Source organism: Scyliorhinus torazame, chromosome 6 (genome assembly GCF_047496885.1).
Source record: "Scyliorhinus torazame isolate Kashiwa2021f chromosome 6, sScyTor2.1, whole genome shotgun sequence".
In the NCBI taxonomy this organism is placed as follows: domain Eukaryota; kingdom Metazoa; phylum Chordata; class Chondrichthyes; order Carcharhiniformes; family Scyliorhinidae; genus Scyliorhinus; species Scyliorhinus torazame.
In genome coordinates, this window is record NC_092712.1 from 125623049 (window position 1) to 125638075 (window position 15027).

At 43.7% G+C, this 15027-nt stretch overlaps 1 protein-coding gene across 1 annotated transcript in view; it reads right to left on the reverse strand.

Annotated features, from left to right (window-relative positions):
* Positions 1–15027, reverse strand: part of oxnad1 (oxidoreductase NAD-binding domain containing 1) — a 72719-nt gene that overhangs the window by 12718 nt on the left and 44974 nt on the right. The window contains exons 5-6 of the mRNA XM_072508758.1: positions 5719–5961; positions 2198–2306 (exon numbers count right to left, since the gene is read on the reverse strand). Coding sequence (XP_072364859.1) covers positions 2198–2306; positions 5719–5961 — 352 coding nt within the window. The remainder of the gene's footprint in view (positions 1–2197; positions 2307–5718; positions 5962–15027) is intronic.

Consider the following 15027-nt stretch of genomic DNA (forward strand, 5'->3'; position numbering starts at 1 on the left):
CACACCATAGGCCTTCTTCACAGCTCTATCCACTTGAGTGGCAACTTTCAAAGATGTATGAACATAGACCCCAAGATCTCTCTGCTCCTCCACATTGCCAAGAACTCTACCGTAAACCCTGTATTCCGCATTCATATTTGTCCTTCCAAAATGGACAACCTCACACTTTTCAGGGTTATACTCTATCTGCCACTTCTCAGCCCAGCTCTGCATCCTATCTATGTCTCTTTGCAGCCGACAACAGCCCTCCTCACTATCCACAACTCCACCAATCTTCGTATCATCTGCAAATTTACTAACCCACCCTTCAACTCCCTCCTGGGACCACATCTGGAAAACTGTGCAGAATATTGGTCTGCTTATTTACGGAAGGATGTAAATGCAGTGGAAGCAGTTTAAAAAAGGTTTACTAGACTAATACATGGAATGGGTGCTTTGTCTTACGAGGAAAGGATGGACAGGCTGGAGTTCAGAGGTGACTAGATTGAAATATATAAGATCTCAAGGGGTCGTGACAGGCTGGATGCGGAAGGTGTGTTTTCTCTGGTGGGAGAATCTAAAACTAGTGATCATTGTAAAAAAAAAAAGGGCTACCCATTTATGACAGATGAGGAGAAATTTTCTCTCTCTCAAGTGGGTCGTGAAGCTTTGGGACTTTCTTCCTCAAAAGGTGACGGAAGCAGAGTCTTTGAATATTTTCTTTTCTTAAATAAATTTAGAGTACCCAATTAGTTTTTTTCCAATTAAGGGGCAATTTAGTGTGGCCAATCCACCTAACCTACACATCTTTGGGTTGTGGGGGTGAAACACATGCAGACACGGGGAGTGTGTGCAAACTCCGTACAGACAGTGACCCAGGGCCAGGTTCAAACCCTGGTCCTCAGTGCCGCCCACGTCTTTGAATATTTTCAAGGCAGTAGATAGATTTGTCATAAGCAAGGGGTTGGAAACATTATCAGGGATATGCAGGAATGTGGAGTTGAGGTGACAATATTGGATAGGAATAGACATGAATCAGTCTTAGCTACAATATGTTTGCAATCAAAAAGCTTGCCAAAACCAGGCTTAAATATGAGCAACAAACAAGGCCAATTGCAGCCATAGTACTGTACTTCAGAAAGGAGGAAACCCTTTGATGGGTTGAGAAAGCTATAAAGTAAATACACATGACGATCAAGCACAAAAAAAACAATGATGGTATTCTGGACCCCAACATTTATCCACAATTCCACGGTAGCGAATAGTAAAAAATAATGCCAGTCCAAATAAATTGTTTGCTGAGGTTATACAAGGAATTCTCCCAAATCTCCTTTGCAGTTGTTGGTCTGGATTGGAATGTAAGTGAACCAATCATTCCCTTGAGCATGTTCCATTATTAATTTAGATAAAAGTTAATTTGTACCTGAACTCATCAGTTCCATACCCCTTAATACCCTGACCCAATAGAAGTCTATCAATCTCTGTTCTGAAAATTTCAATTGACCCACAATTTGCAGTATTTTGAGGAAGCAAGTTACAAATTTCCATTGCCTTGTGTGTGATAAAGTACTTCCTGACTGTACTTTAAATAGCTTTACTCTGGATTAGGCCTCCAAGTTCTAGATTCCCATAACAAAGTAAATAGTTTGTTTCTCGACTCTGATCAAAAATCTGATTCAATCACCGTCCAATCTTCTAAACTCAGAGAAATTCGAACTAAGTTTATGCAACCTGTCTTCATATTTTAACCAGTTAAGTTTTTTTTTTCGTGAATATGCATTGTATCACCTCCAAGGCCAATATATCTTTCCTGAGGTTCAGTGGTCAAATTAAAAGTCCGAGAAGTATAACATGAAACATTATCTTTCACTGATAGCTTTCTGTTATTTCCAGTAATCGTTATTTTTCCATATGATTTCAAGCATACATAGTTGTTCTTTTCTATTCGAAGATGTAAGGTTACTTTCTTGGGTAATCTGCTTTTCTTTTATTGTGTAGAATAAAACTGAGTAGCAGTGCTATTTATTTCTACTAGCCTGAGTTTATCAAGACATGATTAGTACTTTTATGGTACATTTGGTTAAACCAAAGAGAAAATTCTGGAAAATCTCAGCAGGTCTGGCAGCATCTGTAGGGAGAGAAAAGAGCTAATGTTTAAAGTCCAGATGACCCTTTGTCAAAGCCCATGGTTGAACCATATGGACACAGCGATGCTTACCAGTTACATAAGGGTGGATATCAGCAGATATTTCTGAGTTTTGATGTGTCACATGAAAACGACAGTTAATTTTTCCAGAAAACTCCTTTGCGAGGTTTATGATGTTTCTCTGGAAGATAAGTTCATACAGTATTAGTTATATGCCAATTACAAGTTGCGCAAACAATAGAGAAAATGAAGGATGAGAGGTCGGCTAGAAAAATGGCGAGAGAAACAGAAGAATGAGAAACAGAAGGGGAGGAAGCCACCAAACTCTCTGATTTTTATTTTGGAATGTGTTAGGCATTTGTTTAAGTGCTTGGCCCCATTAAATTGACTGTTCGCTTTTATTTCAAAGGTAATGGAATATAAAATATGGAAGTCTCACTAAAACTTTACAAGGCACTAGTTTCGACCACACCTGGAATACTGTGAACAGCTTTGGTCCCCTTATCTAAGGAAAGATATACTGGCATTGGAGACAGTCCAGAGAAGGTTCACTAGGATGATCCTGGGTGTGGGAGGATTTTTTTATGAAGAGAGGTTGAGTAGGTTAGGCCTGTACTCATTGGAGTTTAGAAAAATGAGAGGTGACCTTATTGAGGCATATGATTCACAGGCAGCTTGACAGGGCAAATGCTGAAAGATTGTTTCCCCTTGTGGGAGAGTCTAGACCAGAGGGCATAATCTCAAAGTAAGGGGTCGCCCATTTAAGACAAGAGATGAGGAAAAATGTCTTCCCTCAGAGGGTAGAGAATCTTGGAATTCTTTGTCACAGAACACTGCATCATAGAATTATCATAGAATTTACAGTGCAGAAGGAGGCCATTCGGCCCATCGAGTCTGCACCGGCTCTTGGAAAGAGCACCTTACCCAAGGTCAACACCTCCACCCTATCCCCATAACTCAGTAACCCCACCCAACACCAAGGGCAATTTTGGACACTAAGGGCAATTTATCATGGCCAATCCACCTAACCTGCACATCTTTGGACTGTGGGAGGAAACCGGAGCACCCGGAGGAAACCCACGCAGACACGGGGAGGATGTGCAGACACTGCACAGACAGTGACCCAAGCCGGAATCGAACCTGGGACCCTGGAGCTGTGAAGCAATTGTGCTATCCACAGTGCTACCGTGCTGCCCACTGTAGAGGCTGGGTCATTATGTTCAAGGATGAGGGAGACAGATTTTTAATCAGTGAGAGAACCATGGGTTTTGGGACTAAGCGGGAAAGTGGAGTTGAAGATCATATCAGGTCAGTCGTGGTCTCATCGAATGGCAGAGCATATTTGATGGGCCGAATGGCCTACTTCTGCTCCTCCATCTTTGTCTTTTAATCCTTTGTGGGTACAGGGTGGAGATATGGGCTTAGGTAGGGTGCTCTTTCCAAGGGCCAGTGCAGACTCGATGGGCTGAATGGCCCCCTTCTGCACTGTAGATTCTATGATCTCCTGAGCTCCAATACATGAACTACAAATCAGAGTTTCAACCTGCTCATAATACAAAATACTCATTACGTGTCCGAATCCTGTTGCACGCCAATGTTTTCTTGCCCTTCAGTGTATTGATTTCAACATTCTCACCTTCAATTCTTTCCACGGTCTCACGCGTCTCAATTTTTTACAACTACCTCCAACCATAGGATACGGCTCCCATACCTTCTACACATCTAATTCTAATCTATTCTGCATTTCTCCTCTGCACTGGCCTCATCCAGGAACTTTAATGATCATGCATTTTGTAAACTAAAACTCTTTCCCTAAATCCTTTCGTTCTGCTGTATTGTTCCCAATCTTCAAAGGCCCATTAAAATCTTTCTTCAATGATACTTTTGGTCTCCTCCTGTTCAAGTCAGCCTTAACTGTGGAACACAAGGGATGTTTTGTTACATTAGAGCTTGCAGATGACACATAAATTGGTGGTGCTGATAGTGAGGAGGATAGTCTTAGGCTATAGACTGATATTGGTCAGCTGGTAAATTGGGCAGATCAATAGCAAATGGAATTTAATCCTGATAAGTGTGAGGTGATGCATTTTGGAAGGTCTAATCGGGATAGGATATACACAATGAACAGTTGATCCAGAGATAGTATTCAAAAGCAAAGGGACCTTTGGCGTATAAGACCATGGACCCCCGAAGGTGGCAGCACAGGTAGATAGTGGTGAAGAACACATACGGAATGCCTGCTTTCATTAGCCGGGGCATACAGTATAGGAGCAGGGAGGTCCTAGTACAACTTTATAAAACATTGGTTAGGCCACAGATGGAATATTGTGCACAGTTCTGGTCTCCACACCATCGGAAGGACGTGATTGCATTGGATTGGGTGCAGAGGAGATTCGTCAGTATGTTGCCTGGGATGGAAAGTTTCAGCAATGAGGAGAGACTAGATAGGCTGGGTTTGTTTTCCCTGAGGCAGAGGAGGCTGAGGGGGATAGAGGTATACAAAATTATATGGAGAGGCATAAATAGGGTAGATCATAAGAATGGTTTCCCCGTGGCTAAGGTGTCAAAGACCAGAGGACATAGGCTTTAAGATGAGGAGCAAGTGGTTTAGAGGGGACCTGAGGAAACTTTTTGTTTCACCCAGAGGGTGGTGGAAATATAGAACGCATGGCCGGAGAGAATGGTGGAGGCAGGTACTCCTGCAACATTTAAGAAGCATCTAAATGAGCACTTAAGTCGCCAAGGGATAGTAGGCTATGGACCAAGTCAAGTGTTTGTAATGGAATTAGTATAGATTGGTATTTGATGGTCGGCATAGATATGGTGGGCCTGTTTCTGTGTAGTATGACTGTGACTCTAGCTATATTAATGTTGTTGGAGGTGTGCAACACATATTTGGGTACTGCAGAAAAAGCCTTATTCGGAGCTTAAACTAACATATCGATCTGGGAGTGCTTAAAGAATAGTAAAGAACAAAATTGTTCTATTCCTTGGTCTTTGCTGATTAAGGCAACAATTCAAAGATATTAAAAAGAAAATAATTTAACATTTTCCCTATCTTTAATCCTATATTCCAAAGTAAAAGCACATTCAAGAGAAGTGTGGTTGAAGATAGGGTACATCAAATCCCTGAAACAAAAACACAGTACCTGTAGGAAATGTGAAGTTAGCCGAATTTCAACTGGTGGAACAAATGGCTGAAGGTGCAATTTATTCCGATTAAAATAGAAGCAAAAAAAGCATAGCAAATGGCAAAAGCTAACAATTGCTGGCCTTTCTTGGCCAAGGGGAATTTTAAACAAACAGACAACATATTGCCTATTAAGTGAATAAATGACAGCTAAGCACTAAAGGAAACTTAAAATTCCACTGGCAGCTCAATGCTTCTAACGTAAGGCCAGGAAAATTAGGTTAAACCACCAGTTTGATGTGCTGCTAAATTGCATTATACATTGTAATAAAAATCGAGTCCAAATTCTGCTCTGAATCAGTTTGTAGAGCAGCAGTATCATCCATCACTGATCTAGTCCAGCTACAGATTGGCTCTGCAGTTTGAAAATGTAAAAGGAAAGCAAAAGTAAAGATAAACCAACCTTGAAAAGAAGCTCATCTGTGTTTTTGGCACTATAGTAGAGGTGGACTGATCCTGGTTTGTATTTACAATGCTTGCTGCCTTGCAATCTGTTGAGATCCGCTACGTGCAAGAGTATAGAATACAAGGGGTTAATGCCCACTCCACCTGCAACCAACAACAGGTTCACTGGAGAGTCAGAAGGCTGAGGGTCAAAGAAGAAATCACCTCCTACACGAAGAGTTACTTCTGAACCAATATCGCACTAAAAAAGAAAATGAAAAGTTTTTGTTGCAAATAGTTGTGAAAAAAGTAGCATTTCTGGAAAATGCAACATTGAAGACACAAAATAACTCCTGAGCAATTGTTATTCACTAATGGCAAATCTTACTTCCTCAAATAAAGTGAAAAATTGTATTTAATATGAGGCAAAACATTGCAATTACATTTCGGCAGAACTTCCCCTACAGCTAAACTAAATGTCAATGTACATTACTTAATGATGCTAATTCAATAACAATATATTACAAAAATAAAAACACTGCACACTTCTTGAACATTGCTTAATTTGAAATGTAATGCCAAAGCTTTGAATAAAGTTCACTAAAATTCAACATTCTTTAAAAAAAGAGAAATGTTATGAATATGTTAAACTGAATATGTTATATGACTGACTATGGGTAAGAAACTATTATTTTTACAAAATCAACAAACACATTGGCCGGGATTCTCCGGCATCCCAGCCACGTGTTTCTTGGCGGCGCACCATTCACTGGCGGTGGGAATCTCTGGTCCTGCCACTGTCAATGGAATTTCCCATTGTAACCACCCCTCGCTGCCGGGAAACCCTCAGGCGGGGGTGCATTGCTGGCGGGACCAGAGAATTCCGCCGCCAGCGAATGGCCAGAAAATACCGGTCATTATTTTTCTATGTAAATGGGTAGTATATAGTATTTTTGTTAGTGCTTTAACATTATCATAAAACTGTAAGAAATGCATGTGACCACTACTGCTACGATTCAAATGGCAATACCAGTTGTGTAAATAGAATCAAGGTCAACACAGCAAACACACGATTGCAATTTGGCTGTTCACATCTTAATATGGCCACCAAGGTTGAACACAAGGTTAACACTTCTTTTCTCCCATTCTTGTATATTGAGCACAACAGGATATTGAAGTTTAACAGTTCTCCCAGTGATTGATCATCCCAATGTGGGAACCTTAAGATTGTCTCAGCACAGAATAGTCTCCTTGAAGTCACTTAGCTGCAACGGGTACTGTGGGATTTCGAAGTTCAACTTGGGCAGGTATTCATTTTGAATAGACACATACACCAACCTGAAGGAAGGTGCATTATGGTAGAATGTCCATTCATTAATGAAAAATATTAATGGAAATTATATGTTTCAAGAGTGCTTTCAAGGTGTTATTTTGCTGTTTCTTTGATACATGAAAGGAACACTTGCTGTTTCTGAGCTCACTGCAGAACCCAGAAGGAGCTCATTATTTATGTCTGAATATAGTAGATGGCCCAATATGGCTTTTTAAAAAAAAGCAGCATAGAGCAAACTTTGCCACAAATGTGATATTATTTTGACATTTCAAGCACTGCATTCACAATTTGAGTATTCACTCACACCTTGAACACAAAATCAAAGTTGATACTCCAGTACAGTAGTGAAGAAGATCTACCCAAAGGGGTTCCTTCTTTTGGGTGAGACATTAAACTAAAGGCCCCATCTGCTGGCTTGGTTGAACATAGAGGATCCTATGGCATCAATCAAATAAAAGCAGGGTCGATACCCGTGTCCTGGCCAATATTTATCCCTCAATGAACATCATAAAGACAGATTATCTGGTCATTATCATATTGTGGGAGCTTATTGTGTGCAGCATGGCTGTCAACCAATCTTCTCATGCAGTATAAATTGTTGGTCTTTTTACTATTGGTTTATCTTGTGAGCTATCCTGATGAGTGCAAATGAAAAGCTTCAATAGCAGGTCTGTTTTTTTTCAGCAATATTCAAGAACTAAAATATAAAGGCAATTGCCTTTATAATAAATCAGAGTTTAAAATTAAGTTAAAAAAATTATGTGCATCTATTGCTTCAGTAATTTGCATAGAAAATTCTAAATCTCAATTTTTCAATGACAAAATAAAATATACAGTAAGAAAGATTTTTAAAACCGCTTACTGCTTTCTAGAGTTGAACTAACATCTTCTGGGCAGGCGATAGAGGCAAAAGCTCTGGATTTCTCTTGAGGCAGTAATTTATCTAAGAGACAGTTAGATGCTGCAGGGATAATGTGGAGCTCGATAGAAGGATAGGCTAGTTTGAGCCTTATTCCCCTGTCCCAAATTAAAAGTAGAGCAAGAGATAAGAGAAGTAATGGCCACTAAAGCAATGGAAAGATTGATGAATCCACAGGAACCCGAGGTCGCAGCGACCAACAGAGAAGAGCAATGCCCCATATGGGAGGACAGGTTAAGGAAATTCTTAAAGGGAAAAGGATGGCTGGCCCCTCTGGTCGAATTTTTGCGCTAATGATGAGTCAGGTCCAGGAAAGATAGGACAGGCTTGGTGGGAGAACCTAAGCGAGGTCCACAAGAAAAATGTAGGGAAAGGCAGAAAGCCGATGGCAATAGTGTCCTGTTTGGCACAGTTGCGAGGCACAGAGGAGGACATGAAGACGCTCCGTAGGCAGTTAATTGAGAAGGAAGAAAAGAACGAGGGAAACAGTAATGAAAGCGAGAAGATAATTGAGCAACTCTGGGAACAGTTAGCAGCTAAGGATAAGGAAATGGCCGATGTAAAACGCGCACATCAATCTCGTCCAGTTCACCTTAGTAGCTTCCAGACCCAGTACGATAAAGCTTACCGATACACAGCGCGCAGTCCTGGTAAGAGATGAAACAGAAAAGGTCTCCCAGCTAACTAGCAAATGCGCAGATTTAAAAGCAGCTTTGAGATCGCTCCACAACTCCACTAAGGAACAGATGCAGAGTACCGTTGACCATGTTAAATGCCGACAGAAGATAGAAAAGTTACAGTCGCTACTCTCAGTACAGAATGGCTTCAGGTACACTTTCGGGCAGGATTTAGATGAGGAAGATGCTCCCGATTGGCAAGTTAAACAAAAGCGCCCAAAGCTACGTAGGGGACACGGGAAATCAAAATCGAGCCCCCCATGCCCCAAAAAGAAAAGCACCCGCAGCACCGACTGCACAGGCAGCACATAACCCCACTCACAATTCGACCCCCATGAACCCGGTTACTACACAACGCAGGTCATCGGATCAGGAGGAGCCTGATATAGTTTACACCACCCCACTATCCATAACCCAATTAAGAGAAGCTTGCACAAAAATTAGTCCATTCCAGCCCACTGCAGACCCACACAGCTTCTTTGAGATGCGCCAACAAAAGGTTATGTACGGCCTAGGTGAGAGAGGGGAAGTAAAGCTAATAGTAATTGGCACCAACGACATAGGTAGGAAAGGGGACAAGGATGTCAGGCAGGCTTTCAGGGAGCTAGGATGGAAGCTCAGAACTAGAACAAACAGAGTTGTTATCTCTGGGTTGTTGCCCGTGCCACGTGATAGTGAGATGAGGAATAGGGAGAGAGAGCATTTAAACACGTGGCTACAGGGATGGTGCAGGCGGGAGGGTTTCAGATTTTTGGATAACTGGGGCTCTTTCTGGGGAAGGTGGGACCTCTACAGACAGGATGGTCTACATCTGAACCTGAGGGGCACAAATATCCTGGGGGGGAGATTTGTTAGTGCTCTTTGGGGGGGTTTAAACTAATACAGCAGGGGCATGGGAACCTGGATTGTAGTTTTAGGGTAAGGGAGAATGAGAGTATAGAGGTCAGGAGCACAGATTTGACGTCGCAGGAGGGGGCCAGCGTTCAGGTAGGTGGTTTGAAGTGTGTCTACTTCAATGCCAGGAGTATACGAAACAAGGTAGGGGAACTGGCAGCGTGGGTTGGTACCTGGGACTTCGATGTTGTGGCCATTTCGGAGACATGGATAGAGCAGGGACAGGAATGGATGTTGCAGGTTCCGGGGTTTAGGTGTTTTAGTAAGCTCAGAGAAGGAGGCAAAAGAGGGGGAGGTGTGGCGCTGCTAGTCAAGAGCAGTATTACGGTGGCGGAGAGGATGCTAGATGGGGACTCTTCTTCCGAGGTAGTATTGGCTGAAGTTAGAAACAGGAAAGGAGAGGTCACCCTGTTGGGAGTTTTTTATAGGCCTCCTAATAGTTCTAGGGATGTAGAGGAAAGGATGGCGAAGATGATTCTGGATATGAGCGAAAGTAACAGGGTAGTTATTATGGGAGACTTTAACTTTCCAAATATTGACTGGAAAATATATAGTTCGAGTACAATAGATGGGTCGTTTTTTGTACAGTATGTGCAGGAGGGTTTCCTGAAACAATATGTTGACAGGCCAACAAGAGGCGAGGCCACGTTGGATTTGGTTTTGGGTAATGAACCAGGCCAGGTGTTGGATTTGGAGGTAGGAGAGCACTTTGGGGACAGTGACCACAATTCGGTGACGTTTACGTTAATGATGGAAAGGGATAAGTATACACCGCAGGGCAAGAGTTATAGCTGGGGGAAGGGCAATTATGATGCCATTAGATGTGACTTGGGGGGGGATAAGGTGGAGAAGTAGGCTGCAAGTGTTGGGCACACTGGATAAGTGGGGCTTGTTCAAGGATCAGCTACTGCGTGTTCTTGATAAGTATGTACCGGTCAGACAGGGAGGAAGGCGTCGAGCGAGGGAACCGTGGTTTACCAGGGAAGTGGAATCTCTTGTTAAGAGGAAGAAGAAGGCCTATGTGAAGATGAAGTGTGAAGTTTCGGTTGGGGCGATGGATAGTTACAAGGTAGCGAGGAAGGATCTAAAGAGAGAGCTAAGACGAGCAAGGAGGGGACATGAGAAGTATTTGGCAGGAAGGATCAAGGAAAACCCAAAAGCTTTCTATAGGTATGTCAGGAATAAGCGAATGACTAGGGAAAGAGTAGGACCAGTCAAGGACAGGGATGGGAAATTGTGTATGGAGTCTGAAGAGATAGGCGAGATACTAAATGAATATTTTTCGTCAGTATTCACTCAGGAAAAAGATAATGTTGTGGAGGAGAATGCTGAGCCCCAGGCTAATAGAATAGATGGCATTGAGGTACGTAGGGAAGAGGTGTTGGCAATTCTGGACAGGCTGAAAATAGATAAGTCCCCGGGACCTGATGGGATTTATCCTAGGATTCTATGGGAGGCCAGGGAAGAGATTGCTGGACCTTTGGCTTTGATTTTTATGTCATCATTGGCTACAGGAATAGTGCCAGAGGACTGGAGGACAGCAAATGTGGTCCCTTTGTTCAAAAAGGGGAGCAGAGACAACCCCGGCAACTATAGACCGGTGAGCCTCACGTCTGTAGTGGGTAAAGTCTTGGAGGGGATTATAAGGGACAAGATTTATAATCATCTAGATAGGAATAATATGATCAGGGATAGTCAGCATGGCTTTGTGAAGGGTAGGTCATGCCTCACAAACCTTATTGAGTTCTTTGAGAAGGTGACTGAACAGGTAGACGAGGGTAGAGCAGTTGATGTGGTGTATATGGATTTCAGCAAAGCGTTTGATAAGGTTCCCCACGGTAGGCTATTGCAAAAAATACGGAGGCTGGGGATTGAGGGTGATTTAGAGATGTGGATCAGAAATTGGCTAGCTGAAAGAAGACAGAGGGTGGTGGTTGATGGGAAATGTTCAGAATGGAGTACAGTCACAAGTGGAGTACCACAAGGATCTGTTCTGGGGCCGTTGCTGTTTGTCATTTTTATCAATGACCTAGAGGAAGGCACAGAAAGGTGGGTGAGTAAATTTGCAGACGATACTAAAGTCGGTGGTGTTGTCGATAGTGTGGAAGGATGTAGCAGGTTACAGAGGGATATAGATAAGCTGCAGAGCTGGGCTGAGAGGTGGCAAATGGAGTTTAATGTAGAGAAGTGTGAGGTGATTCACTTTGGAAGGAATAACAGGAATGCGGAATATTTGGCTAATGGTAAAGTTCTTGAAAGTGTGGCTGAGCAGAGGGATCTAGGTGTCCATGTACATAGATCCCTGAAAGTTGCCACCCAGGTTGATAGGGTTGTGAAGAAGGCCTATGGAGTGTTGGCCTTTATTGGTAGAGGGATTGAGTTCCGGAGTCGGGAGGTCATGTTGCAGCTGTACAGAACTCTGGTCCGGCCGCATTTGGAGTATTGCGTACAGTTCTGGTCACCGCATTATAGGAAGGACGTGGAGGCTTTGGAGCGGGTGCAGAGGAGATTTACCAGGATGTTGCCTGGTATGGAGGGAAAATCTTATGAGGAAAGGCTGACGGACTTGAGGTTGTTTTCGTTGGAGAGAAGAAGGTTAAGAGGAGACTTAATAGAGGCATACAAAATGATCAGGGGGTTGGATAGGGTGGACAGTGAGAGCCTTCTCCCGCGGATGGATATGGCTGGCACGAGGGGACATAACTTTAAACTGAGGGGTAATAGATATAGGACAGAGGTCAGAGGTAGGTTCTTTACGCAAAGAGTAGTGAGGCCGTGGAATGCCCTACCTGCTACAGTAGTGAACTCGCCAACATTGAGGGCATTTAAAAGTTTATTGGATAAACATATGGATGATAATGGCATAGTGTAGGTTAGATGGCTTTTGTTTCGGTGCAACATCATGGGCCGAAGGGCCTGTACTGCGCTGTATTGTTCTATGTTCTATGTAATGAGCCTTAGCCAGCCCGTAAGGTCAGCTTTGCCAGAACCCCAAAATGTAGCAGGAGGAACCCTACAGGAAATGAAAACAGCCATATTAGATGCCATCGGGTATAACAAAGGAGATCCAGTCGAGAGTTTAAATCACTGCAGGCAAAAGGGAGAACAGACGACCGCGTTTGCTGGTCATCTATGGATTCATTTCATGGCAGTCTACGGACAGTTGAACCGCGCACAATTAAATGAGGACACCACAAAATGGTCCCACACCTTAGTCTCGCATGCCACAGACGCAGGTCAAAAGGCTTGTGTAAACTACGACCCCGCAGACCACACACACAATGAAGTTTGCATACTTAAACAACTTTCTAGAGCATGGGAACAAACACTACACCGACAGACAGATCCAGTTAGGACTAGTCAGGACCAGCATGGATAAACAAGGGTAGACACGAGGGACAGCACCCCAGAGCACAGGCATCACGAGGTTGTTACAATTGTGGCCACATAGGACATTACACCCGCGATTGGCGACAAAACCTCCTGAACCATCAACGATACCAACAACCAAACCACCCACCTAGGAACAGTGTTAGGCCCATGCATAGTGTTAGCGCCCGTTCAGACGACTTAGCGTTTAACTCCACAGATTGACAGTGTTCGATTTCCCCAACCTGGGTCTGTGACACACGCTGGGACAAATCAGGCAGACCAGTAGTTACAGGCACAGTCCCGGGACATACAGTCGATTTTCTTTGGGACACAGGAAGATCTCGCACCACTTTAAACTCCTCCACCATGTTTCAACAGGACAAATGGCCCACCACAGACACCATCAACCGGAGTGGATTCACAGGCCACATGCAACAAGGATATATCACAGCTCCCGTACCCATCCAGATAGGGAACATTAGCACCAAACACCCAGTCATTTTAGTTGACTTACCCCAAACCACAGAGCACATTTTAGACATTGATGTTATGAGCTCCCATAACGTTTCGTTTGACCCAGTAAACAAATGTGTCTGGCGAATGGCTAAAACAGCTATGGCTCCCGCTACGCTCACAGTAGGGGATTATGAAAACAGGATGTGCTCAGTAGGGACTATAGGTTTAATCCGCAAACAATTAGTGCAGACCAGACGATTAGAGAGGTCCTCAGGAATCACAAAGCTTCGGTCGCACAACACAAACACGATTGTGGGCAGATCCCAGGTACAGTGAAGACTTCAGGACCCGATCCAAAGCCGCAAAAGCAATACGGTTTCCCACAGGAAGCCGAGGGTGAGATTTCAAAGGTTATTAACAGTTTGTTAGACCAAGGAAGTATTCGACCCGTAGCTTCCACAAATAATGCTCCAATTTGGCCCGTAAAGAAGCCCGATGGTTTATGGCGACTAACGATCGGCTACCGAGAACTTAATAAGGCCCCCACTGTTGCCACGAGTCCTGCGACCATGCTCATACAGGGAGTACAGGCAAAATATTTCACAGTGCTGGACATCAGCAATGGCTTTTGGTCCATCCCGTTAGACAGGGCCTGCCAGTATAAATTCGCATTTACGTTTCAAGGGCAGCAGTACACGTGGACATGCCTCCCACAAGGATTCCATAACTCCCCCTCCATTTCCACCGACAATTGGCCAATGGACTTTCTAAATTTTCCCGACCCAAATGCCTAATACGATATGTAGACGATCTGTTCTTGCAAACGGACACAAAAGAGGAACACGTAGAGTTCTTATCTGAATTACTAGGCCTACTGCAATCAATCGGATGTAAGGTAAACCCCCAAAAGGCCCAGATTTTAAAGGAAAAAGTTCTTTATTTAGGCATCATCATCACCCACGGGAAGAGAGAAATTGAGCAAAACCAGATAGAGTCCATCGTTAAATTGACCCTGCCCCAGAATGTCACTACACTCCGGTCATTCCTAGGTTGGTAGGATATTGCAGAAATTATATAGATGGGTTTGCCACCAAAGCAGCGCCACTCTCAAGAGCTCCTTAAAAAGAACGCTCCATGGGAATGGCTTCTGCAGCACAAACGCCATTGATGATTGTGGACTGGTAGCTAGGAGCGCCTATCTCGTAGCGAGCGTTGACTTGAGACAACGTTCTTTGGCGGCAACTGAACAGGTCACTGTCAAGGGTTGGTTCGTGTTGCTGAGTGACCCTGTCAAGAAGGGCGATTTGAAATTGGGGGCTTTACTTTATAGTCCGCAGGGGCTTTCCGCCTTTCGGGGCGGACCCCGTACCTGGTTTCAAGTGATTGGACTTCGTTCCAATCTTTAGGTGTCCATAGAATTTTTAATTTTCATAGAATTTACAGTGCAAAGGAGGCCATTCGGCCCATCGAGTCTGCACCGGCTCTTGGAAAGAGCACCCGACCCAACGTCCACACCGCCACCCTATCCCCATAACCCAGTAACCCCGCCCAACACTAATGGCAATTTTGGACACTAAGGGCAATTTTGGACACTAAGGGCAATTTATCATGGCCAATCCACCTAACCTGCACATCTTTGGACTGTGGGAGGAAACCGGAGCACCCGGAGGAAACCCA